Raw genomic sequence first — 27,378 nt, 5'->3', positions numbered from 1 at the left:
TAATTCGACTTAACACACACACAGAAGCGATCAGATTGTCGTGATCGTTGCCTATGGATGCATGAATATGTTTTGCGGTTTCTATCAATCTGATCTTTTCTGTTCATCATCACTATACTAATTGTTGCCTTAGTAATTTAAGATTGACTTTTGTTTATACTTGTGCAGCACATTAATTAACCATCGATAAATTTATTTACGAATAGTATATTTGAGAACGTTTGCCTATTAATTGTACGGACATAATACTTATTAATTCGAGGTGTTCCGACGGCGACATCGAAACAAAAACATCATTACTTTTACAAAGTTACGTTCGCTTCGAGTACACCTTACACTTGGGTATAATCTAGGCGTGTCTATAATGACGCAAACAATACTATCCGGCTTTCGATAAACACGAACCGATCGTGCTTGTTTTAGAATTGAGATTTAGGTTGATCGAATGCAAGAGCCGCAGATCAAACGCACCGCAGACTGTAATACGTATCGCTTTAATACGATTAGCGACATTACAGACGCTCGACGCAGTTCCGACGCTAGAATAATGGTTGCGAAAATTTAAGTGCATCAAACGATTACGAAAAACACAATACAAATCTTCCTTACTTGAACTATTTAAGTTATTTTATTTTATTTTTTTATTATAATTCAGACAAATAGATTACTAATTAGTCTTTTAAAAAGCATATGATTTAAAAAAAATAACGCCGTCGGTAGATACTGAGGTATTCGGGAGAAAGGGCGGGTATATCTGGCTAAAAATAAGGGTTTTAAGGTGCAAGCATTTTGGAAAGCTCTTCGTCTTGAAGACAACCCTTAAGGAATTCCTCCTGTGTAAGTTGACCATCGTTGTTTTCATCCATTTTCGCGAAAATGTTCTTAGCGCGCTCCTCGGCAGAATCAGCGGGTCTGTTACTTGAACACGCTCCCAGCATATCATATATAGCCTGAAATTATAATACAATCTTGTACTCATAGTCATATTTTTTACTTCACTTTATATTTTCATTTTAGACTACTACTAAATTGATATGCGATAAATATCATCTTCCTTACTTGAACTATTTTGGTCATCTCCTGAATATCGATCACTCCATTTCCGTCTACGTCGTACATGCGAAAAGCCCATTTTAACTTCTCTTCGGGAGTTCCGCTGGATGTCACGTGAATAGCTTGTAGGAATTCCTAAAACAAATATTGATTCTCGATACACAGTAACATCCCCGTAAAATACAATACGAGTCAACAAGGGAAGTACATTGTTCGGAACATATTGGATATAAATCACATTAGTAGCAAAATAGCAATTTTAATTAGTACGGTAATGTCGTAACATCGCAATATCAATATGTAATGAAACAATTCGCAAATGCATGCACGGACAGAATAATAAACACAGCAACATTAAACATTCGCATAATTCGCATAGTAAGATTCACATTTTACGCATATCAGTTACCTTAAAATCTATGTATCCGTTCTTGTCCATGTCGAATGTTCGGAATACATGGTCACAAAATTCGACGGCGTTACCAGATGGGAAAAACATCTTATACATGTCGACGAATTTAGCCGGGGTCAACCTTCCATTAGGACAATCTTGCTGCGAATGCACAACGTAAAAAACATTAAAGCACCGTTTGAATTTAAAATTATCGAGTTAGCGGTAATGTCGCGCTTATTTACCTTGAATCCTTTATACCACTCCTTGATAGTAGTTTCGTCATACGACGTGTGCGTTTTGAGGAAATCCATGTCCTCCTTCGTAAGTTTATCTTTGCTAACGAAGCAACCCATGTTGATTTCTAGAACAAAAGAAACTAAGTCTTAGTCGAAAACACTTTAAGTATTATATATTTCATGTAATGATAAATTCTTAAAATAGTACTATAAAATCTTATCGCGTTACACCTTTTGTAGCGGTTCTGCTTGCAAACTAGTTATAGAAATCATGTCTAGTAGTAGCTAGTAGAAATAGCAAACAATGACGACGAGTGTCAGGAAGTTGGGACATATAAAGCTTAGAAACGTATTCTCTTTTTCTTGAATAGCACTTGTGTACTGTGGTGTTTTATATCAAAGCAACGATGAAGCCTTTTAAACGGATTTCTCTTGAAATTTTAATGTTAAGGTAAATATATTTGTAGGTTATAAAAGGATAAATATAGACAGTCATTACTACGAGTCGCGGTGAATTAAAAGGAAAATACTTTGGAAGAAGTCCTACATTATTTGAAAATATTACACACAAGTATTAATCAGTAAAGACAAGTACAATTATATTCTATACATATTGAAACGGCTGGATAGATTTTGACGGATCTTTCACTGGCAGATAGCTGATGTAATAAGGAGTAACTTAGGCTACTTTTATTTTAGATTTTTTTTTAAACTCTGCGAACTGAACAATAACTTTTTTGTTAAATTCCACGCCGATGAAGTCGCGGGCACGGCTAGTAATAAATATATGACGTCACTCTACCGAGTACTCTATTTTTTAGCAGTAGTAAAGTTTTGTAGCAGTAGGACTACAGGAAAATGTATGTATTTATATTACGCAAACTCATAAAAACTATTTTTACTCCGGTTCCGTAACGAGATCATTTTTTATTTACAAATCACAACGAATGGGATATCGTTGCAGAATTTTTAAAATGCATTCATAAATATTTGTAACGTTCCTTTGTGAGATATCGAATGTGATGAATTTCAAAGGACTGTGTATTATTCACGACGATTTATTATGTTTCGAATTACGTCGACGACGCCAACAAATAAATTTAGTAAAAAAAATTACAGGCTGTATTTGTATAGCCAAGATGGCTTGTGAGTTACAAAAATAAGTACATGTAAAATAAACAGACATATAGTTAATAATGATATAGAGCAGTACACAATAATAATCTTCAACATTACAGTACTTGCAAATGTTAGCCAATATGTAACGGTAAAATTGCGTAGGATGTATTTGTTTCTGTACACGAGAATTTTTAGTAAGACCGAATAATAAATATTAAAGCTGTCGAAATATCGCAAATTATTATAATCGCGAGAAACAAAAATAATATTAACGAGTGTTCCAACAACTACTTTGTTACAAACGTACGTTAAATTTATATTCAATATTTATTTTTATATTTGAGTATTCGAAGATCTCTTTATCACGTATGAGAGGACACGTTACGCTCTACTCGTTGTTTTGATTAAAATTACATAACATCACCGGTATTAAGAGAAAATACTAAATCAGGTAGCAGAATTTGCATAATAAAGCAATAAAAAATTATATATTTTTCAATTTTCAATTAAGTACAGGCCAGGACTTTTTAGTCAACCTTTTCAGAATTTTTCTAATGTACTAAAATAAACATAAAATAACTTTCTTCCCTTAAGGAGATGGGTGAAGTTTGTCTCTAGTTAGGATCTCCTACTGACACAAAATTATAGTAATGAAATTATCATATATATTAAATACGCTAAGGTTAAGACGTTTGCCTCCTTTTTTAGAAAAAACCTCACAATTACTCCACATAAATTATATATATCATTTTTTAGATAGTTGCTTGCTCTACCGGCATCAACAGCTAAAAAAAATATTATTGCTTTCGTTTTTGTAAATTAATTAATTATTAAAATTATATATACGACGGCTATAATTTTGAAACAACGTCAACATGATGGACGGTCGGTAATTTTTTGTTCAATTTTAAATCAACTCACGTATAAATACTTTTTTTTTGTAATTTTGTAAAGTGATAATTATTTACTTATTTAGTGTTATTCAGACGGGTATAGCTTATTTAATATAATGAAGAACGATAGGAATCTGACAAAGCATAGAGTGTGAAAATGTCACGAACTCAGTGGCGTTACAGATAAGCGAGCCTTGCGCTCGAGGTATGAATAAAGAAGGGTAGCGGGAGGACATTGTAGCCGACTTATTATATAAAAATTTGATAACGATACTTGTTTGAGATATATGTATATATATATATATATATACTTATATATATATAAATGCAATTGTCATTTGTAAGAGATATGTGTTGTGATTCAGAGTATTGAATGTTGTTTTAGTTATCAAAGATGCGGCAAAGATTTGTATATGCAATAGAAGTCTTATGAGTTAAACATATTATAATAAACGATAAAAGTTTATACTATATCCTTATTCCCTGTCGTATTAACACAGAAAAGACCAGTAGACCGTGTGATGAACCATCTACTTTCCAGTTTCTCAAGGTTATGTGTTCAAGCTAATAGTTAAGAGAATTGCCTATAACTTGTTTTTATCACTAAAGATACAGTTTGAATCATAAAATGGGAGATATTATTACAACATAACGTTAACGTTTATAGATATTATTAAATCGTTTAGACACAAAACTGATAGAGTAAACAAGGTCACCGAAGCATACGGGTTAATACTTAATATACACTTATTAACTCAAGTAATGGAAATGAAATTTTTCTAGTAACACGATATTTCCTTTAGCAGAAGCTTATGGTTTAACAAATTTTCCACATGAACTAGTTGCTACATCTAACGTTAAGTTATACACAAAACGTTGTGCTCGTCGAGTCGGTACTTTAAAGGCAATATGTATGATATAATGAGATAAAACATTAATACGCTTCACCCTATAATATCTCACTGCTAGGCATAGACCACTTACCCCATGTAGAAGGATCAGAGCTTAATCCACCACGCTGCTCCAATGCGTTTGGGCATCCGCCAACCCGCAGTTATTCCCTACTATGAGGAACGATCGCTCTAAGGTGTACATGATAACAACCGGGACCGACGGCTTAACGTGCTCTCTGAAGCACGGTGGAGAGACAAGGACTGCACGAACACCCAGACCACGGCAAGATCTGTATGGCCCATACAAATGTTTGTCATGTGCGGAAATCGAACTCGCAACCGCCAGTGCATCAGTCACAAACTAGTGCTGAGACCATTATTATATCTATTAATCCGATATTAAATCTATTAAATATACTGTAAACTTGTAGTTCAACAATTTTACTGGTTAAATATGCCCTATATTTAAAAATCTATAATTAACAGTTTACAATAAACAGCCCTCAATAGGGTATAAAACCTTGTGGGTGTCCGAAAACACATACAACGGAATCGCGAACAACCTGACCAAGAGAAATATCTTATTGCCTATATATTTGCGAGGATAGAAATCATGACGACTACTGATGACCATTAAGCCCACATGTCGTCAAGTTGCATAAACTTTGATATACTATAATAATAATACCTATATTTTAACACAACGATGTAAATAAAGGATTTTATACATTAAGCATTTAACACTATACCTATAACTAGTAAGAATCCAAAATCCTTACGAACGTTATTCGAATCGACTTCACGCCCCTCTGTGAATTGAATATAATTGAAAGAGGGTAAACACGTATATAAGACTGTCACTATTAACATAACATACTTTTTCGTAATTCTATATAAGTCTAGAATTTCGTAATTCCACCACAACTTAAAGGAGCTTACATTTTCTATTTGTTGATATTTAAAAGATTAGACGATAGACGTCAAACTAAGAAATATTTGCACAAAAGGTAAAAAATATTAAAATTTAATTTTATGCTTTTCTTTATGTTCAGTCTAACTACTCTAGATCAGGAAAATGCGGACATATAAATAATATTGTATCGGTTTTGATTACGTTTACAAAATGATATTATTTCGGATTATCTATTACTTTACATTACGAATACTAAGAGTCAAAATTGTTTTCAAAATAAAACTTATTTCTTCGGTTATAATTGGTTACCTCAAGTATTCATGTAAGTAATTATAAACATTTATTAATTGACTACATATTAGAGTAACTAGTTTAACTAAGCTAGGGCATAGCAGGAAATTTCCTGCTCAAAATAAGCTACGGTAATCGCTTACCATTAGATGAGCCGTACGCTTGTTTGCCGATCTAGTTACATAAAAAGGAGCAGTTATAATCATTGACACCAGTCTTTGACAACTTTTTATAAAAAAGTACTCGACAAACTTTAATGTAAGCCTTCAAAAACTCTTGTACTTATGAATAAATAATGGAGCAAGGGACGCGCTCGATTTGTGCGTAAATACAAACACCATATCAAAACATGCATTTGTTAACCTGTATCCGAAATTAATTGAAATTTTTATATGAGCTTCGCTTACGGTTACGAATAAGATTTAATTTCGGATTAAGCTGCCAAAATGAAAACCTATCTGTAACGTAAGGCGTTAAAAATAATTTAGCGGTTTTATCATAAAAACACATTTTACACAAAAAAAATCCTCTTTATTTATCATCGTATATTTCATCAAATTCCCTAACCATAGCTATCACTTACAATCAACCTTTCCACTTAATGATTTTATTTGTGTAAAAAATATACTAAGATTATAATTACATTGTAAAAAAATTCTGAGTTTTGTAGATTCTTTAACGTCATAAGCATTCATATTTTAATAGGCCTACGCTTGAATTATTATGAATAGGAAATTCGATCAGTGTACATCCGATCGGTGGGGGAAAAAGTGCAATTTCACCGTACCTATTACACTATGGTCGAAATACTATAACAACACTTTAAAAGATTTAAATTATAGCAAAACATTTGGATTATTTATCACTATATATATAACTATTATAATATTAAGTTATCGACTAAAAATAATCCTAAACATATTATTTTTTTCAAACGTTCATAATCTTTTTTAAAACGTTCTTTGTTGTAATCAAAATAATATTCCATTCTTACCGTACTTAAGCGGTATTCAAATAATTTTAAGGTAATGTCACCGGACTAGTTCATAAATAAATGATAACAAAGTTACGTAACAAACTTGAATTAATTTAAAATATAAATCTCATAAAGCAAAGTTTTGCTTGTTTGAACGCGCTAATTCGAAAACTTACAACCCGATTAAAAATGTATTAGGTGTTTGTTATTTATTTATTTATTTGCCAACGAGGTTAACGAAATACAATGCAACAGTTTAAAAGAACACAACAAATAAATTTGTCATGAATCGATCATTTTGGTTATTTTGTATATAAAACGTCATCTAAGAGTTCTAGAAGTTCAAATTGCCTCAAACACTTATGAGCCGATTTCTAGTGTTTAGAATTTTTTCCCTAAAGTGTGAAATGAAATAGGTATACCCTTATAGGTATTACCTTGGTACATCATTCTATGGCTAGGCTGACGTCTTCTCTTAGGAGAGCTGTACCACTGTTATTATTGTTATTATATGAAATAGAAACCTACAAATTGTTCTTGTAGTGAATGTGTTTATTATTACCGAACAAATGTCTAAAAACGTTTACGTGGCAACCCGTAGCAATATCAGGTACGTCATGTAACAAACGAAGCGCAAATCAATATCTAAAGAGATTTATATATTATTCGAACGATGAGTTGCGATTCACGGAAATAGTTTAAAGAGAAATCTTAGGGTAATACTAGGCACAATTAAAATCAAATAGGCGATACGTCAGTGAAGCGAAACGTGGCTCTGCATATTAAATCAAAATTTGCATTTGATGCTTTAAGTAGACGCTTTCCAACATTTCGCAACATGACAGATATAACTCAATTTATTTCTTGGCAGCTATTACTCGTATTTTTGTTCCATTCATATTTGTATTATTGACAATATAAACGTAATAATAAAAGTATTTAATTATTAAGACGACCTGTACTAAAGTAATTTACATCTAATTTGTCTTAAAATTTTCTGAATATCATTTTAAAAGATACGACAGTAGAACCGTAACTTTAAAATTGTACTCCGTTAAAATAGCGGTTAATAGCGTAACCGCAAGCGCCTTGTAAAATACAATTTGTTCCTTTGTTTCGCCTTGAAGCATTAAGAACAATGCATTGAAACTATATTTTTGAAAAAGATTTCTAGATGTGTAAAATTAATGTGACATTATGATACAATATTAAATAAGTATTGACAGTTGATACACGTACAAACGTTGACGGCCACCATTTTTTAGAGAGGTCATACTTACTAATGATACTCACGTCTGGCTCAGTTGGCTACAGCTACATCAATACTTGCTATTATGCTGCAATTAACAGACATTTGAGCTTCATTTCACGACTGTTTAAGCTAGGAGGTAATCTCAATGTTTTAACCGACATTTTTTTTTTCAAAAATATAGAGGTTGCAATTTTATAACTAGAAATTTTTCCTATCTCTGTATATCAAAATAACATTTTAGTAATATTTTTAAAAATTATTTACTTCCTAGCTGAGCATAAAGTACAAGTACTACTACACTGTAGTTATTTTTCAAAATGTTTTTTACTGTTGGCCCTACTGGCCTTTACAGCGTCACCGGTGAGAGGGGCCGGATACTCTCCGTCCGCGAAGAAAGATGGGAGCCCTTTTAGAGGGCTCGGGGGAGACACTCGTCCTAAGGGTGTCCCTAAGGAAATCGCACCTCAACTTAAAACGTCGTCGGAATGGAGTACTACACTGTACAAGTTACAATAATTATCTTTTTTTCATTAATAAAGCTCTTGGAGTTGTCACAACAACGGTGGGTAGCACAGTAAAAGCTAACAATATTAAATAACCATTTAAATAAAAATAATAATTGATATTTTCAAAATATATTTATTTATTTAACACTATATTACGCATTTGAAATAACATAATGATAATGACAATAGTCTAAATTCAATAAAAGAACAAATATTATTGTGATTTACAATAATAACTAATATCAAATTGCGTAAATCAATAGTAAATGAAAATATTATCAGTGCTGCAACATCGTCGTACTTTGTTCGTCGCCTTCATTCTCTTATACCATACATATCAATCAATGGCCCAAAACGAATTGTGTAGGTTACTCCATCATGAAATTTTCGAAAAAACATTTCTGCGTTTAAATTTTTTTCTCATAGTTTAAATCTCAAAAGATATTAACGGAGATTTTTTTTTACTTTTGAAATTTTCGAAACACCGTTTTAGTCGTTTTTATATTCCTTTTCGTTTCAATTTTTTTCTCATGTTCAAAATATAAAATATAAAACTCTCAAATCTTAATATATAAAATTCTCGTGTCACAGTTTTCGTTGCCATATCTACTCCTCCGAAACGGCTTGACCGATTTTGATGAAATTTTTTGTGCTTATCCGGTATCTATGAGAATCGGCCAACATTTATTTTTCATCCCCCTAAATGTTAGGGGTAGTCCACCCCTAAATTTTTATTTTTTTATTTTTTAGACAAAATTTTTAAGTTCTATATTTTTATGATACAACATTAAAAAATACATACAACCCTAAATTTTCACCCTTCTACCACCAACCCCTATTTCTTAATAGCGTTTAGCGGCAAGACAACGTTTGCCGGGTCAGCTAGTAATAAAATATAAAAACCAAGCAAAGCAAATTATTGAAATGAGCGTTATAAGGCTATAATAATTAAGCAATTTAAAGTAGCAGGTACCCACCCGGGTGTATTTTAAATAACATGTACGTAATAAAATAAAAAGACTACTTGTATATCTCTGTACACTTAAGAGACAACTTAAACGCTATCCAGAGTTGCCTAAAATTGAGAGATGTGGAAGTAACATAAAAGTAAAAAACAATGTCAGAACACATTTTAAGAAACTAAATTCTAACTTTTCGAAGCCATAGGAAAAAAGTTAAAAACGCGCTCATCATCATCATCGTGAGTACATCTCTCGTTTAAAACATACGATAGTCTTTTTTGAAAATGTATTTGTTTGATATTTTAAATACAATATTTGCAAGGACTCCCAACGACTGAACAGAAGTATGTTGCACGATTATTATAAAACCTTGTTATCTGCTCAATAATTATTTTCTTTAAATAAAATATTTGACCATTTAACAATGCAATAGGTACAAAAAAAGCAAATTATTCAGATCGTTGACAATGCGATTCAATTATACAATTACGATGGATTTTGTCCAATAATATTATGTCAAGCGACTCTCAGGACGCAACAATAAATATTTAAACTCCGTCAAATTAATCTAGTACGGAGTACGTATTTTGAAATTGATTAATCTATAACCATATTCTTCTTCTTCTTTCTCACGAAGTTCCGCGATCATTTTGGCCACTTAGCCTTGATACCGGGGCCCTAACTAACGAACGGGTGCTTTTCCCAAACCATTGACGTAGATTTTTTAGCCAAGGTGTTCTTCTATAACCCACACTGCGCTTGCCTTGGATCTTACTCTGCTAAATAATTCGAAGCAGCTGGTGTTTTGAATTTCTCATAATGTGGCCGAAGTAGGTATTCAAGCTTTCTTTTCTTAACCGCGTACACAACTTCTGCTTTCTTCTTCACACGAGCACAGTTACGTTATACATATACATAAGCATGTGTATGCAAACAATATCAGGAGCATCAAGCGCGTTGACGATCCCACCTCTGCTATCGCGACAGCGCACCCCCGAGAACTTCACTCACAAAAGCAAGACAAATACTGTAGTGTGAGGGTTTAATTGCTATAACCTTCTAATGGTTATGGGTACATCCAAGGTTGCCCTAGATTTTAAGGAATATACATATTTCCCATATATATTGCCCTACATCGTGTGATATTTAGTTGTAAGTTGTATTAATTAAAAACTATTAAATATAAATCTACATATACATTATCGTATGAGTAAAACGTCTTCAAGGTTTTAAATTGCGTGCCTATAGTCATTAAGGTATAATTACAAACATTTCTTGTAAAAACTAAATCACTGCATTATTTCATGAGCGTTATATTTAGATGACTTCCATTGTTATATTAATATTTGATCGGGTTTATAACGATAAAGGGTTGGTCACATATGACTGATTAAAGTTGCATATTGATTGTTGTGACAATTTATCGAAAATTGAGACTAGACACTTTCGAACTACTATTCTGTTTTTTTTTTCAAAAATATTCATTATTTTAACATGCGTATCTATACGAGTATGCTATCAATGTACAACAACATTAAACATCGCTGACATATCTTTTGACCTTATGTAAATTGAAAGTGTCACCCACATAGTGGATTCAAAATTATCGACGGTAAAACGTTCACGTGTAACGTGTTTAAATGTCAGCAAACACATGGAGAAAATCTGTCTGTTGATACAGCAAGTAAGCTTATAAACGTCAGTAAAAAAATTGTATAAAACGCGCACATAAAATATATAGTAAATCAAAACGAATTTTTGTCAAAAACACTAAACACTTTAACATCACAAATCATTAGATTATATTTATCAAAACACCTAAAATAAATAATCGGTAATTTGGAGTAAAATTTTAAATGACTGATGTTTAAGTAGTAAATGAGACTAACTTACTTCACTGTTCTTTCTTACATAGAGGCAAAAAAAGTGAAGTGACCCTTAAACCTTTAAGCGTTGTACACTATTAAGGACGACTGCCTCGAGTTGAGCCGCAGGTAATTAATTACACGTACTATCACTGCCAGCCCAACACGGACGAGATACGTAAGCTTCACTTTAGCAATCCAATTATAGTCGTCACACCCACATCGGAGAGTTAAATTTCAAATGTATAGCATATAAAATGAAATAACATTTAGACCAGTTATGCAGTCTAAAAACTTTAGAAATTAATCAATAGATAATCGCCTCACACTTAGCGACCCCAGTAGCATTCGAAACCTGGGTCGGTATGCAAAAACACATACAGTACCAGTGCCACCGCAACAAACATTGTACGTCCAACACAAATATTTGTCATGTTGTGGATCTAACAAAAAACTAGCGATCGCATTAGCTAGTTACCGTGACCACTACACTAATGGATCATCAATTATGTTTTCATGGTTTTACTATACCATATTTAAAACAATTAAAATTCGTAATTGTATTTCCACGCAAACGATAAAAAAAAACAGACTTCAATTACATCGACAAGTAATACAACGTAGGTAGACGAAAAAAATAGTCAAGTAAAATTAGAGATTAGAGGGATTAAAAAGGAACGATGTACCCTTTACTATTAGATTACGTATAACACCTTATTTAAACTTCAAGACTAAATAAAAAATTCATAATCGAATCCAATCATTCAAAAATTTAATTCTAACGACTGTCAAATATTTTTTGATCGAGGCGCACGTGTAACGTTTTAGTTCTACCATGTAAGTTGAGCCCGTGCCCCAGTATACGACGGGCGTCTGAACTAGGGTAGGCCCCGCTACTTCTCAACGCACCTCATATAATACGTCAAACGGCCGAGTAAACTTACTTTATTTTATTACAGTACTGTTAGTAGAGATAGTTATATGTTAACGATATATATTTGCCAAATGGATTGGCAAGGTCGCTCAATGCTTTTCGCACCACGCATCGCATCAAAACCACGGTTCGATTTCCGCCCAAAGTGTGAGTGTGTTATCGAAGTATAACTTCTTTAGGCAAGCTTGACTTGGGGAGTAAGCTGGTGAATGCAGAACGAGGACATTAATAAAAGTGTAATCGAACGTAGCGAAAGCAGCAAGAGAGAGAGGTGCGAGAACACATTTTCTTTCTCTCTTTCTCTCATAGCCAGTTACATTTCGTATATCTAAAACACAGTGCAGGGCTTTTGTGCTGGCCTATTGGTAAAGAAGTTTTACTTCATTCATTGTGTGGTCTAAAGCACACTCGTTTTTTGTTTTATATATTTAGGTATTATGTAAATGCACATATATCAATGGATTTTTATCGAAAACACAGGCATTAAGCTGTTTACTTTAGAAACAAACCATGTCGGGGCGTACCTACCGGTTTTTAAATTTTTTCGATTGTATTCAATAAAATAACTATGAGACTCCTTATAAGAAAACTCGTGACTTAATAGGTCACATACAGATAGCTTTATAGTCAAAAGAACTCATTATTTTTTCAATATAAAATTGACACTGTGAAAACACTAAATCAATAAAATACTATGAGTAGTAGATAATAATATGAGGGGCGGGGCACCTATTATACCTCTGTTGCCGCCAAATCCAAATATAAACACAATTTCGGATGCTATGTTTTTGGTTGGTTAATTATTAATTTAGTATCAGAGCTAAGCATTTCATTAAAATTAATTGATGTACATTCGTGTCGGTGGTGTATGTGTTAATTTAAACAGGTAATAAAATGTAAATTTCTCATGTGTATAGATTACGTATCTTTATCACTACATAGTATAAAACAACGTCGCTACCCGCTGTCTGTATGCTTAGATCTTTAAAAGTACGCAACGGATTTTAGTGCGGTTTTCTTTAGTGAATAGAGTGAGTGAATGAGTGACAGAGGAAGGTTTATATGTATAATATAGTAGAGGAACACTGATAGTTTTAGAGGTTTCTATGCGAATTATTATGCGAATACTAAGCAAATATTTTTTTGCGCTTACATTGCAAATATTTTATTTTATATTTAGTATCAACATTGCACCCGTGCGAAGCCGGGGCGGGTCGCTAGTTAAGGATATGATTCACAATACAGATTATAAACGTTATTATTATAAATGATGGCGCTAAATAAAGCCATTCATATTTAAGAGTGGGGAGAGTTAATATCGTAATTTTTTTATTAACACACTCGTGTAAGAAATATTTAGGTATTTTTTGTATTTTAACTTCGATTAAAAATATTGGCATTACTTTTTACTAACACTCGTACCATTTGGTAACTGTGTCTTTCTCTTTAGGTTTCATTTTAGTTATATATCTTACTCTTTGATTTAATTTTTTTTTTTTTTACAGACTTGGTTCGACGTCCTTAGACAGCAGATCCTCCAGACCGATACGTCTAATATTATCGTAGTTTAACCCGCAAACTAAAATTGCGAAACTAATAATAACTTGTTTCTATATTCAGCTTTACTTTCTCTACTATTTTAGAATATCCTATTATGTAGTTTTGGGCAGCGATCATTTTAACATTATTTTCTATCTACAAAAATCTCCACAGTTTATCACTCCAAGATCTACTTTTAAATATATAAATTCCTTAACCTAGATTGATGCCTTTACTTTGCTGTTATTTATCGCTACCAATGTTATAATGCTTTTTACTTCTTTTTTAATAAAAAAAACTATTGGAGTATGTTCTGTGCGTCCCTTAGTCTCTTAGCTTAGGTTTACCACATATATATAGTCCAGTTAAATCTTTAGAAATGCAATGATCTCTATATATATCTTAACGTAACAACCTTTCTAACTTTCACAATAGCACCTATGTTTTATAAGATGGATGTTTCTTGTTTCTATAATATAGGTATAGAATAAACTGTCATTATATGCTGTTAAAAAATCAATTCTTGGGCAAGCCAGCACGTCTACTCTCACGTTTTATGTTAAATATGTTAGGCTTTTTGAACATTATTAAAATTGTCTGGTAGGGAATTTCACAGAGCTGTGAAAAATTTAATTACTCTTATAACTTCACTCTTTCTTCTAGCATTTTCCATCATTCGTAAAGCATCTTCCTGCACCATAGATATAATTCTAACTACTTCACTAATAACATTTCGACTACATGACGCTTTACTTTCTAGAAATCGAAGTTTTCCATGTTTTGATACGTAAACTGGGGATCTACAATTCCTCTGACCTCGTGGTTATTTCGTTAAAATAAAGATGTGAGACAACTCTATGCGCGAATATAGCGTCATAAAAGATCAGCATTCTATATCCTTAACAGATTTTCTGTCCTATTTACTTCCTAATCCTATTTAAGATCTACATTTTTCCTCTAATATCTTGTTTTCTGTATCTTTTCATCATCATCACTTCAGCCTATCGCAGTTCACTGCTGGAAATATGCCTCTACAAGTTCGCGCGTAAAATATCGTGAACTCATGTGCGTCGCCCATAGTCACCACGCTGGACAGGCGGGTTGGTGACCGATATCTTTTATGTTAGAAAAATTAAAAAACTACGAATAAAACATACTATTTTTAATAATAATAATAATAATAATAATCGTTTATTTTAAGAACATGGTGTTGAAGTTGTAAAAAGTTAACATTAGTATAATACAAACATATTCAACCTTACGGTGTGCAAATATGAAATATCAATGAGGTTCAATGCAAGATTGTCAATATCATGTTAGTATACCAGTGGCACCTTACATCAAGTTTTATAAGGAATTGACATAGATATAGAATATGAATAAAACTTATTTTCATTAACTTGCCGATATACTTATTCAAATTCTTAGGTCAAATTTTCCTATATATAAACAAAGTGAAGCAGTATTTATCAGCAATTTCTGCTGCTTAAATTTCTAAGTAATTTGGTTTTTCTAAAAAAATGTCCATGTTTGAAACGTCATTTCCACTAAACAGTGCTAGTAGTACTTTACAATTCCACTGATTTCACATTTCCTATGGATACCGTATTGACTAATCAATGGAAAATGCAACTCCATTTTCCGTTACATAATAGACAAGGGATGAAGATTAGTCGAAAGCATACGATTCAGTTACTATAATTACTGATCAAATTACTGCATGCATGTCACTTTTCAATTTTTATTTATAGTTGACATTTTGTTTTTGTTTTTACTTATATTTTTAGTACCATTATTCCTTCTCTGCATCTAAATGTATAGAGGAGACGAGACGAGAAGAAATAAGTTAATTTTTTATTTTCCATTCCTTCGTCCAATTATCTCCCTAATATATGCAACACAAGAGTCGCTTAAAAATAAAAAGAAATAGTAAAAATTCGCTAATTACAGAAGATTTTACCACAAAAAATTTGGACATTTTTGAATTTTATGTTAAATCTGAAATGTTTAAAATTTCAAGGTAGTACAGAATCCTGTGAGTACGACGAGCACTACTGAGACTCGCAATATACCTTACCGACGTTTTCTAAGCCTTTGTAATATTTAGGTATTTTTGCAATAGATAATATTTGTAAGATATTACAGGAACAAAATAGATAAATGATACACTATTTAAAAATTGGTCAAATAACTTCCAATTTTTGGCGATTCTGAAAAAAACTACACTTTTCTTCGAAAGCTTTTTGTTTTCAGTTTAAATTCAATTTAGACGGATTTAAAATTAAGTAATACTTCCACGCCGATGTTACAAATATGTATAATATATATTTTACGGTCCGTAAAGGACAGTTAAAATAGGTTCAATTTATTTCATTTTACGTAAATGTGCTATTTACTCAGAAAAGTTAAATTAAAACCGAATACATTTTTAATAATAGACTTGTAAAATGTAAACTAGAGTTTCCAAAACTAATTGGATGAAACAGGTTTTGAGGCATGTCATTTTCTAGCTATACAAATAAATAAAATTGGAGTTTCTGTTTATAATATTAAAATAACCACTTTTTACTAAATGCATATATGGATGTATATCGGTACATATACCAAAATAATATTTTTTACAATGTTTGTCTGTCTGTTTGTTAAATAATAAATTTAAATTAATAAATAAAAATAAAAAACGCTTTTTACAAAGCATAGGAGTGTGTGTATTTCCGATGTGGTCCTCGTTTAATCGAGCCAGAAAACCAGCAACCTGCAAGCCTCGGCTGAAAACACCTTAGCGGCCGTACAGGACTGGGGTAAAACTTGGGGGCAGTAGGTGGTGATATGATATAATATTAAAATATGTATTTTTAAGAAAACGTTAACGCATGTAAATAATGTAAGATTATGTTAGATATAAGTATACTCGTATTATTAGGAAAATGTGTTATTCTTTTAGATAACGTAAAATATAATTATATAACATAACTTTAACAAAAAAAGATAAAAAATTAAAAAATAGGAAAAAAATTGTTAAAAAAAAACAAAAAATAATAAAAAAATCAAAGATAAATTTATACTTCTAGAATAAATAAAAGAATAGTTACAAAAAAAAATTGTATCATACGTTAGAATAAGAAACGGTCGGTGGACTCACATCTCTGTTTAGTCTAACTTAAACAATGATGTTGTTGAATAACGCCTACCTTGATTAAAAAAATAGCATGTTTTAGAAATAAATAGACATGGGTTTCAAATGCCCGTGGATTTATATAAATTATATAAAAATAATAATAATAATAATAATAAACGCTTCACACTCAACGGCCCCCAGTAGGATTTTCTCCTGTGTCGGGGGTCCGGAAACACACCCAATACACAAGCACAAACGCCCAGACCACGTCAAACATATAAATGGCCAATACAAAAATCTAGTCGGGGATCGAACCAGCGACCGCCAGCGCAAGTCGGTACTGTGACCGCTGCGCCAACGCGTCGTCAAAAAAAATTATTATTATTATTATAAAATGATTTCATTAGAAAATATTAGAACAATAAATTTAGTATTATTGTGAAATAAATAATCTAAAAAATAATAAACAAAATTAATATATTCCATTGTTTGCATTCTAGGTCTGGTATATATGCTAAGGTTACGCGGTGGATACGCTAACAATCGTCATGCAGTTAATACGAGTTTCATATAGATTGCGGCCTACAGCGATAGCGTGTATAAGAAGTAAGATTTTCCATTCAAACAATAGAAAATCACAGATATGTATAAATTTTAATTATTCTAGGTACCAGGTACCTACAGATTATTTCCATCTTTTTTTTATTGTGAAATAAGTAATGATATTACATGATATGCCTTACCACCATATTTCATCTATTGCGAAATTAAACATTACCTATAAGCAAATTAATTTTATTTTTCATTAAAAATATACCATGTTGATAGACCATCAAGTTGTAAGCTGAACGAACGAACATTAAAATGATATCTCTCTGTCGACTCGACATTATCGATCATCACAAAGCTCTCACCGGTCGAGATAGTAAATTAAATTGATGATCGTAATATTTATACGGATACATATGAGAGAACAACGTACAGCGCTGTTCCAGTTATCTATTACCCGTAAAACAACTCTATTGCGTCAACACAATCAAATATCCTAATAGTTTTATGATTAACTAGCTGTGCCCGCGACTTCGTCTGCGTGGAATTCTATCAATAGTTATTATTGATTTTGCAGTTGTAAAAAAAAAAACTAAAATAAAACTAGCCTTAGTTACTCCTTATTACATCAGCTATCTGCCAGTGAAAGTTTCATCAAATCGGTTCAGCCAAATATAGATAAACCGATATAGCGAAAATTAAACATGGATGATACTTATAACAGAGGCAAACAAATGTTAAGCGAAAAAGAGATGTAACCATCTCTAAAATATTTTTTTTAGCTTTATACCTAAGGTTTACGGAACCTGTAATGTAATGTTTTTTTCTACCCGAATTTCTTTGTTACATTTGGCAGTGTAAATTTCAACTATACTTAGAAAACCAACATTAAACAAAACTTTCAAAAATACTGCATACATCAAAGTTTAAAGTTTTAATCTAACGGTAATCAGTCAAATCAACGTTAATAAAAATACCAATGATAACATAAACTCTTGCAAAACGGCAAACACGATATATTTTATATGCCTCAAATATAGCGTTACATTATTTAACTGAAACTAGTTGTACTAAATTAAATTAATAATTCAAGTTTTTGCTTAGCTTCACATAAAGGTAGAAATTGTTCTGAGTAAATTCATATATATTAAGGTAAAACACAAACGTTAATACGTAGAACTTGTTAAACAAGAAACCTAAATTTATGATCAACAAAAGAAAAGGTCTATGAGAAGGAGAAGGTCGATGTTTATAATTGAAAGTAACGTATTGTATGAATTTGGAATGATATTTAGAAACATTACAGAAAGCAAATCCTATATTAAAAAATTAGGAAGATAATGCTAGAAATGAAGCGATCAGCGGGATTTACTCTACAATCGTATAACCGAACACTGAATTTGATTTTTTGAAAGTTCTTTTCTTACTGGTTTGAAGAAATTTTAAAACTCTTTTTTAATTGAAAACTAGCTATTTCTAATTTCTAAGGTAAGTTACGAATGTCACAAACAAGCCAAGGGGTAAAATACGTTGGAAAAGAAATTGTTAGCCGCGTACAACTGATTGTACACAGTTTCGACCGATGTTACTTGCTTAATCGTTGATACTAATACTTAAATAAATAAATAAATAAAAGCTTCATACTCAATGGTCGCCACTAAGATTTGAATAAACAGCCTAGACGGACAAAAGATCCTAGACGACCTATAAAAATATTTAATAAAAGTGCGTGAATAGAATGTGTGACCGTTTGTTCATCAGTCAGTTGCTGTGACCACTGCGTCAATGCATCTTCAAACTGTTGATAATAATATTGAGAGATTTATATTTTTTAAGCATTGAATAGTCTTGAGAGCTTACTCGTTTTAAACTAGCGACCTGACCTGGCTCTGCACAGCACACATATAAGTCAAACGTTTGCAGCAGCATTTAGATCGTCTTTTTTTACACTCAAAATTATTTTAAACTAGTGCCCCCCCCCCCCCCCCCGCTTCGCACGGTCGCTAAAACTATCAGTGTTTCTCTACTATATTACGCATGTATTATACTTTAAACATACCTCTGGAATCACTCTATTTTCTGAAGAAAACCGCATCAAAATCCGTTGCCTAGTTTTAATAATCAAAGCATACCAGACGGCGGGAAGCGACTTTGTTTTATACTATATAATGATGATTTCAATCACAATTACATTATATAAATATATGTACTAGCTGACCCCGCAAACGTTGTTTTGCCATATATCTTAATAACCCCCTTAATTCCCCTCCGTATAACTTAGGGGCACAAAAAATAGATATTGGCCGATTCTCAAACCTACCCGATATGCACACAAAATTTAATAAAAATCGGTCCAGCCGTTTCGGAGGCGTATTCTAACTAACATTGTGATACGAGAATTTCCTATATAAGAAAATACATTTATTATTACAGCGAGGATTATTTTCAATTGACTAAATGTGTTATTTGACTATTAATCTATGAGATGGCATAAAGAGGAATAATGAAATTGGCTTTTCTACTCTATCATCATCTTGAAATTATTTTCTCGATCTCATTTATGAAACTAGTGCGTGAAAACAGTTGCGTAATTTGTGAGATAAACATAACTTGCGCAACTTAATGTAAATGAAAAAACTTTTAAGAGATATTTATTAATTACAATTTTCGATACTATTTATTTAGTACTCACAAGTCTTGAATTAATACCAAATTTAGTTATTCGTTATTATATAATTAAAAATTAGACAACCTGCGCATATAGACAACCCACGGAAACCAGTCAATCTGGGAACCGCACGGCACCAATATCCATAACCCGATATTTAATAACCTTTAATATTTTTTCATAAAAAGGGTTTCTTATTAGTAATTGTATATTGTTATGTACAATTTTATTTTTGTGTTACCCACACATTAGGAATTCTAAACATTTTTGAATATCATATCAAAACGTTACGGGTCTCTGTAAAGAACTCACTATAGACGGCACCACGGTTCGCTTAAACCGAAAATAAAAATCATCATTTCAAAAATTTCGATCTAGCGGGTACATCGTTCCATAGCTTAATTGGCTAGAGCGCCGACACGGTCAGTCGGAGACGCGGGTTCGATCCCCGCTGGAGCCGTCAATTATTGATATGATATTCAAAAATTGTATATTGATCAAAGCGACAAATCCTGAGATATCAACAAACAATATATATATTTATATATATGTTCGGGGATAACTCCGTCGTTTATAAACCGATTTTGATAATTCTTTGTTTGTTGGAAAGGAGATATCCGTAGTTTGGTACCATGATAAGGAAACCAGGATCTGATGATGGGATCCCAGAGAAATCGGGAGGAATTCTCGAAAATCCGCATAGCTTTTTACTGGGTGTACCGATTTTAATGATTTTTAATTTAATCGAAAGCCGATGTTTATCATGTGGATATTTAAATTTCTTCGAGATCTGATTACAACTTTTAGAGTAATCTTTAATAATGCGTATTTACTTGACTATTTTTTTGTCTACCTACGTTGTATTACTTGTCGATATAATTGAAGTCGGTTTTTCTTCGTTTGCCTGCAAACACAATTATATACAACAGATTTAACAAGTATTGAAAATCATTATAAGCAAGATTAATGTAGATCCTGCCTGTTAATATTTTCAATTGTTTGTATGAAAAGATATATTTTATAAAATATCTTTTATATTGATAATAATTCTTAGAAAAATAAAAAAGTTTAACGCTGTTGAACAATGTGATATTTAAATTGGAATTTTTAAACTCAAGTCAAGACTTAAAAAAGCAACTTAATTTTTTGGGTTTTGTCTGATTTTATTCACAAACCAAACCTTAACCTAACAATAAAGAAAATAAAAAGAAATCAGCGAAAACAGTCGTTCTTAAGTGTTAGTCTTTCAAATATTTAGCAATTATTCTTGCTTACATAGATTGATAGATTTAATTCTTAACATCATAGCTTTAGACTGTGGTCTTTATATACTTTAAAATTTATAATTATTGCGGTCATGTAGAATGGAACTACCAGAATCAGCACATTTCAGGAACCAAAAGCGAGAAGCTAAAAGTAACAAAATATTTCCATCCTTCAAGTATTTTTTGAGCTTACACTTCATTTTAGAAAAGGCTTGTTAGGCCCACGGATTTATCTATCTAACTTTGACATATTTAGATATACAGACATTATTCTAAATGAATTAAATAAACACAATGGATTTATATTTAACTCTGTGATATGTTTTTATACCAACATTCCTTTTTTATCGTCAATCCTATCTTCAATCAATCCTCTATAATTAAAATCGCGTAAGTTATTAGCTACATTAGCAAAACGCGATTGCTAGATTCTGTTTTAATTTGTAAATCCTGGCTCGCCAGCAATATGTTTGTCGAGAAGGACAAGACAATTTTGTACATTAAAAGTGAAACTATCCCAAGTTGTTTATCGTCATGTCATTTAATTTAAATTGTCATGTAGCCAAATTAAAATATATGAAATTTAATTTTTCAATCGAGCCCAATTGAGGATTCAAATAGGTTTTATAAAAGCGATGTCTTAATATTTTACTTATACTGTTATTGTTACTTATAATATTTGATATTTCTCGTATCGTTTGTGTACGACTCTAAAGGGGGTCATAGACGTGCGAGTAAGTTCGCGAACTTGTGGCTCGACGACCTTTTTCGCTGGTGTGTCACACTAAGTACGCGTACTTTAAAACCGCTGAGTCGTCTGTGTCATTGGCGATCCGACAAGTTTGAAATTTTGCTCGTAACCCGCCTCCGCTCGTACGTGTGGCAGCACTGAGCCGCAAGCCGCCATTTTAACCGACATCCAAAAAAGAAGGAGGTCTCAATTCGATTGTACTTTTTTATGTATGTTTTCTCAGCAGTTTTGAATGGGTGGACTGGTGTTCCATGATTTTTATTTTTATTGAAAGATGGTGTGTGTCGTTGGGTCAGTTTGATTGCGATCTAACAAGTGATTTTTGAGTTATATGTAATAATGCGTATATACTTGACTGTTTTTTCATAACTAGGATGTGTTTGTTTGTGTCGGTTTTTTTTTTCGTTTGCGAGCAAACACAATTATGTTTCGCCAGTCCGTGGAAGCGCGACGGTTATAGTTTGGGTATTTGTAATTTTTGTTACTTTTGATTGAGAAATTACTCAAAATGAATTATTTCCGAACTTCGACTCTTTTTTTGGTTTTTACAATTCCTAAATAACACAAAGCTTCTTCTGTCGACGACATCGGAATACAGAATGAGTAAGCTTCACGTGGATCACCGACGTCGAGCAGAATAAGTTCGCGATATTAAAAGCTGCGTACTTTAAGTTCGCACGTCTATCACCCCCCTAAAACGTAGCAGAGTTCGATTAAAATTTCATCCGGGACCTAGTTTCTACATAGAAACGTCAACGGCTTGGTTAAAAAAGAAACATGTCAGATATTTTTATTATTTATTGTACGACATACATAAATGCATATGTTTTAAGCGCTGTTTAAATGTTACTATAAAAATCCAACACATTTTAGAATTTTTTGGTAATGAAACATATTAATAAAACAAGTTATATGACATTGTTTGTTGGTGTGTTGGTTATGTGTTCTAAAGCTGCTAATGGTTACAAAAAATAATTTTATTAATTTTATTATGTTACATATTATATTACCAACAAAATGTGTTAAACAAAGTGAACTCCTTTATTTAGTTTGTACTTAGATGGGCTATACATCCAATTAAAACGAGGAGCTCGGGACACAAGCATTTTGTGATTACTTAGTCGTTCTATACAGAATTGAGACTTGCTGTATACCTACATGGTGTTATGTTTACGTTTACTGCATATATACATGATAAAGTACCTACTAGTTAAGGTCATGTATATTATATTTCGTATAAAAAAATATAATAAAATAATGACATTTACGTATGATTTGGGCACGTCGCGTCGGTACTTATCTATGTATATAAAAATGAATATTTGTTTGTATGTCCTTTATAGAATCGTAAACTATGCATTTGATCATGTCATGATTTTCAGCACACTGTGGTGCATGAGCCCACAAAGGTTGGTACGGCCAAAAATAAAAAATAAAAAAATAGCGTAGCAACGCGCGCTGGGTACAGCTAGTTCATTATATAGGTGACAAATGAAGTGCCAATCGCGTATCCTAATATATTTACCGTTACAAAATCTTAAAATTGTAAAGAAAATTAGATCCAAATAATTAACTCTTTTCTGGCACTTAGTAATATTGTATGATTGATACTTTGATAGCGATAGGATGCCAGTCATGTAAGTTGGTACGTTCTACTGTAACACAACAACAACATTGTATCCAAATCTGTACATTTACTTTTCTGCTAAGAAAGGAGTGCATAATACAATGTAGGCTGTATAGTTATAAACTATATATAACTAGGTATAACTTATTGAATGCCTTCACACTTGCACGTATATATTTAGCATTTGTCTTCTTGTTAGAAAAATATATGAAAACTAGAAAATAAATTATAGCATATTATGTTTTTACTTTAAATTTTTGTCACTGTTATCGCAGTAGCTAATTAAATACATAATAATTAGCAAAGTTAGCAAAAAAAGTGCACATTAGACCACACATCTGAAGCAAAACTTTCTATCTTCACTAACTTATATACTATTCACTCCCTCTAAACTTTCGTTCGCCTTACACTTTTCGTAACGCTCTCGTTACGCATTCACCAGCTTACACCCCAAGTCAAGCATGTTTTACTTCAAAAAACGAGTGTGCTATAAATCTGATCTATATGACTGAAGTAAAACCTCTTTAGCAATAGGCGCAATAGGCTTGCACTGTGTCTTAGACATACGAAACGTAGCTGGCTATGAGAGAATGGGAGAAAGAAAATGTGTGCTCGCACCTCTCTATCTTGTTTCGTTCGCCTCGCCCATTCACACTTTTCCAAAAAAATCCATTTATGTCCAAAATAATCTTATATATAAAATTCTCGTGTCGCGGGGTTTGTAGTTAAACTCCTCCGAAACGGCTTGAGCGATTCTCATGAAATTTTGTGTGCATATCGATAGGTCTGAGAATCGAACATCTATTTTTCATATCCCTAAGTTATAAAGAGGTGGGGGGGGGGGGGGAAGAAAGTTAATAAAATATTATGAAATTTTGTGTGCATATCGGGTAAATCTGAGAATCGGCCAACATCTATTTTTCATTCCCCTAAGTTATAAGGAGGGGGAGGGGTTGGGAAGGTTAATAAAATATATGGCAAAACAACGTTTGCGGGGTCAGCTAGACGTATTATATAAAATTCTCGTGTCGCGGTGTTTGTAGTTAACTCCTTCGAAACGGCTATACCGATTCTCATGAAATTTTGAGTGCATATTGGGTAGGTCTGAGAATCGAACAAGATCTATTTTTCATCCCCCTAAATGTTAAGGGTAGTCCACCCCTAAATTTTTTTTATTAATTTTTAGACAAATTATTTATTCTTTATTTTATTATGATTCAGCGTTGTAAAAGACATACAACCCTAAATTGTCACCCTTCTACCACAAACCCCTATTTTTAAATAGCGTTTAGCGGCAAGACGACGTTTGCCGAGTCAGCTAGTATTTTATATAAATTACGTGTCAATATGAAGAGATACATTAAATATGTTTGGAAATCGAATGCAGCTGGACTTTTAACGTCAACATATTAACCAAAAGTCAGACTCAAGCCAATAATAAATAATTAAGGTGAGCATATTTTATGCTAAATCTATTCTAGAGTAGTGGTTCAGTGAGCGTGGATTTCAGGGCAGATATTCCGAATTTACACAAATATTTCTTCAGGGTTTGAGAGTATGCCCTCGTGGTATCCCCCACTGTGCCGCGACAATCACGTAAACCGTCAATCCCAGTTTTTATCAGAAAAATCAGACCTCGATCATTACTAAATGTGGGCAAATTATCCGCAACGTCGGAGTAGAATATCGTGAGAGATTAAGTTAAACCCTTTCAACCATGTGATGAGGTAACACTACTATTAGAAGGATGTTTAAAGGCTAGTTCATTCCAGTTCATAGCCAATTTTTAAACGTTTTGATTGCTCAAGAGCTCATAATACAATGACTACAGTCATACAGTATTTAATAAAATGTTATGTTGCGATAACTATTATCACATATCATATTATATTAATAGTACAATATCAATATAATAATAGTACCACATAGGTAAACGATTTAAAAATTTCTGCAGCCAGGTCAAAAAGCAATAACAGAAAAGCTTAACTGGTATGTCGTACATCAATTAAAATTCCAATAATTAATATTGGTCACAGTGCCATTCAAATTATTTCAATACTAATTTTCCTCTACCGCATAATTTTGATGACAGGCTTTGTGTTACATTAAAATATAATACGTATTCTGAAAATCAAAGTATATTTAATAAATTGATATAGTATAATGTATAGAATTTTTAATCCAACGTTTGTTACAATGAAAGAGATGTATAAGCATTTAGGTGCAAGTAGTCAAATATAGGAGATAGGTGAAACATACAAAATTACAGTTTTCTGGATTAAATATTCAATCAACGTTAGCAAAATTCGATTTCATAGTATTTTTATTGTAATAATTATGTGAATATAAACTTCGCCCACGGCTTCGCATGCAATTATTTATTTAATAGTTCCCATCTAATCACCTTAGAGTAAAATATGAAACAAAGCTTGATAACAACTTGTTGGAGACTGACCTAAAAGCTATGTAAAGAAACTAATTTGTATTTTCTCATAGTAACGTAGAAAACAAGAATCTTTATTACGCGTGAGGCGACTTTAAGTATATAAAATGTTTATAATGAATGTATAATAGGATGTAGATTTGCTATTATACATGTTATTACTTACATTAATCATCAGTTACATCTAACTATAAAGTAGATAAGATAATTTTAAATTTGTACTGTTTATCAATACAAACTTAGAGTAATGTTTGAGAACATAAATTTTTACGCATTATGTCGTTGTTCTTTATGATTTAAGAATGATTTCGAGGATCTAATTTTTTAAAGCATTTTTTGCTATATGTATCGAAATAATCTATATACAAAAATTTATCGTTTTTAAAATTATATTAAAAACTAATGAATTTTGTAACAAAAGCAAAATTATAATCCTAAATCTCTATAACATGACAATATATTTAAATTTTGTCATGCGCAGTGAATAAAAAATCATGTACTTACAAATGTTTAGTGTTTTTTTTTCTATGACTACATAAAAAATATACACATTTTAGGAATTTACTATCCGTCTTTCAATCAGAAAAGCTATTGAAAATCTCTGCATGCCACATCGAATTAAACCGATCCACAAATACCTAGATGATTCCTTGCGGTTTACGATATCACAATCTAACTTTAGCTTTATAAACCAGATGGCTCACTAACACTCAATCGGAACATTTAACACATTTATAGTAAGAAATATAATCAAAAATCATATTTTAATATTTAAAAGCAATTTTAATATAAATAAATATAAAAAATTGACACGGTAAAAAATACCATCAATAAAAAATTCGCTCAGATAGCTTACATCGTTGATAAGTTTGAAGTATTACAAGAAAGTTGTTATAGATGAAATACACTTACCTAAATATCGCCGCTTAAGATAGGATACAAATTCAAGTTCAGCTCACTACAGCTTCCACGTACACGTGCAAATGTGAGTACCACGTTATCAATTAGCTCAAGCGAACATGGTCGCGCGAACAAAATAGGTATATATACGCCGCGTAAACAGTGCAGCAAGGCCGGCGCCGACGGCGACCGCTAGGCGAATATCCCGAGAGAACGTCGTGCTCGAGCGGC

General features: G+C 32.2%; 2 protein-coding genes across 2 annotated transcripts in view; both read right to left on the bottom strand.

Annotated features, from left to right (window-relative positions):
* Positions 1–27,378, bottom strand: part of LOC123668967 (neurocalcin homolog) — an 80,333-nt gene that overhangs the window by 5,378 nt on the left and 47,577 nt on the right. The gene's annotated exons all lie outside the window — the stretch shown is intronic.
* LOC123668968 (neuronal calcium sensor 2) lies at positions 606–27,378 on the bottom strand. Its single transcript, XM_045602656.1, has 5 exons — positions 27,160–27,378; positions 1,690–1,808; positions 1,463–1,606; positions 1,060–1,188; positions 606–950 (listed from the first exon to the last, which is right to left on the bottom strand). The coding sequence occupies exons 2-5, from the start codon at positions 1,798–1,800 to the stop codon at positions 774–776; spliced, it is 561 nt and encodes a 186-aa protein (XP_045458612.1). The 5' UTR covers positions 1,801–1,808; positions 27,160–27,378; the 3' UTR covers positions 606–773.

This window comes from Melitaea cinxia, chromosome Z (assembly GCF_905220565.1).
Source record: "Melitaea cinxia chromosome Z, ilMelCinx1.1, whole genome shotgun sequence".
Taxonomy (NCBI): Eukaryota; Metazoa; Arthropoda; class Insecta; order Lepidoptera; family Nymphalidae; genus Melitaea; species Melitaea cinxia.
The sequence above is the reverse complement of the archived record's forward strand: the minus strand, read 5'-3'. Positions and strand labels throughout refer to the sequence as shown.

What these genes read in the sequence shown, in the direction of transcription:
- LOC123668968 (XM_045602656.1), bottom strand. Translation starts at nt 1,800, where the DNA reads ATGGGTTGCTTCGTTAGCAAAGATAAACTTACGAAGGAGGACATGGAT. An exon ending in ACGGATACATAGATTTTAAG is followed by an intron (nt 1,189 to 1,462) that starts GTAACTGATATG and finishes TATTTGTTTTAG; the next exon opens with GAATTCCTACAAGCTATTCA. An exon ending in AGATGACCAAAATAGTTCAA is followed by an intron (nt 951 to 1,059) that starts GTAAGGAAGATG and finishes TTATAATTTCAG; the next exon opens with GCTATATATGATATGCTGGG.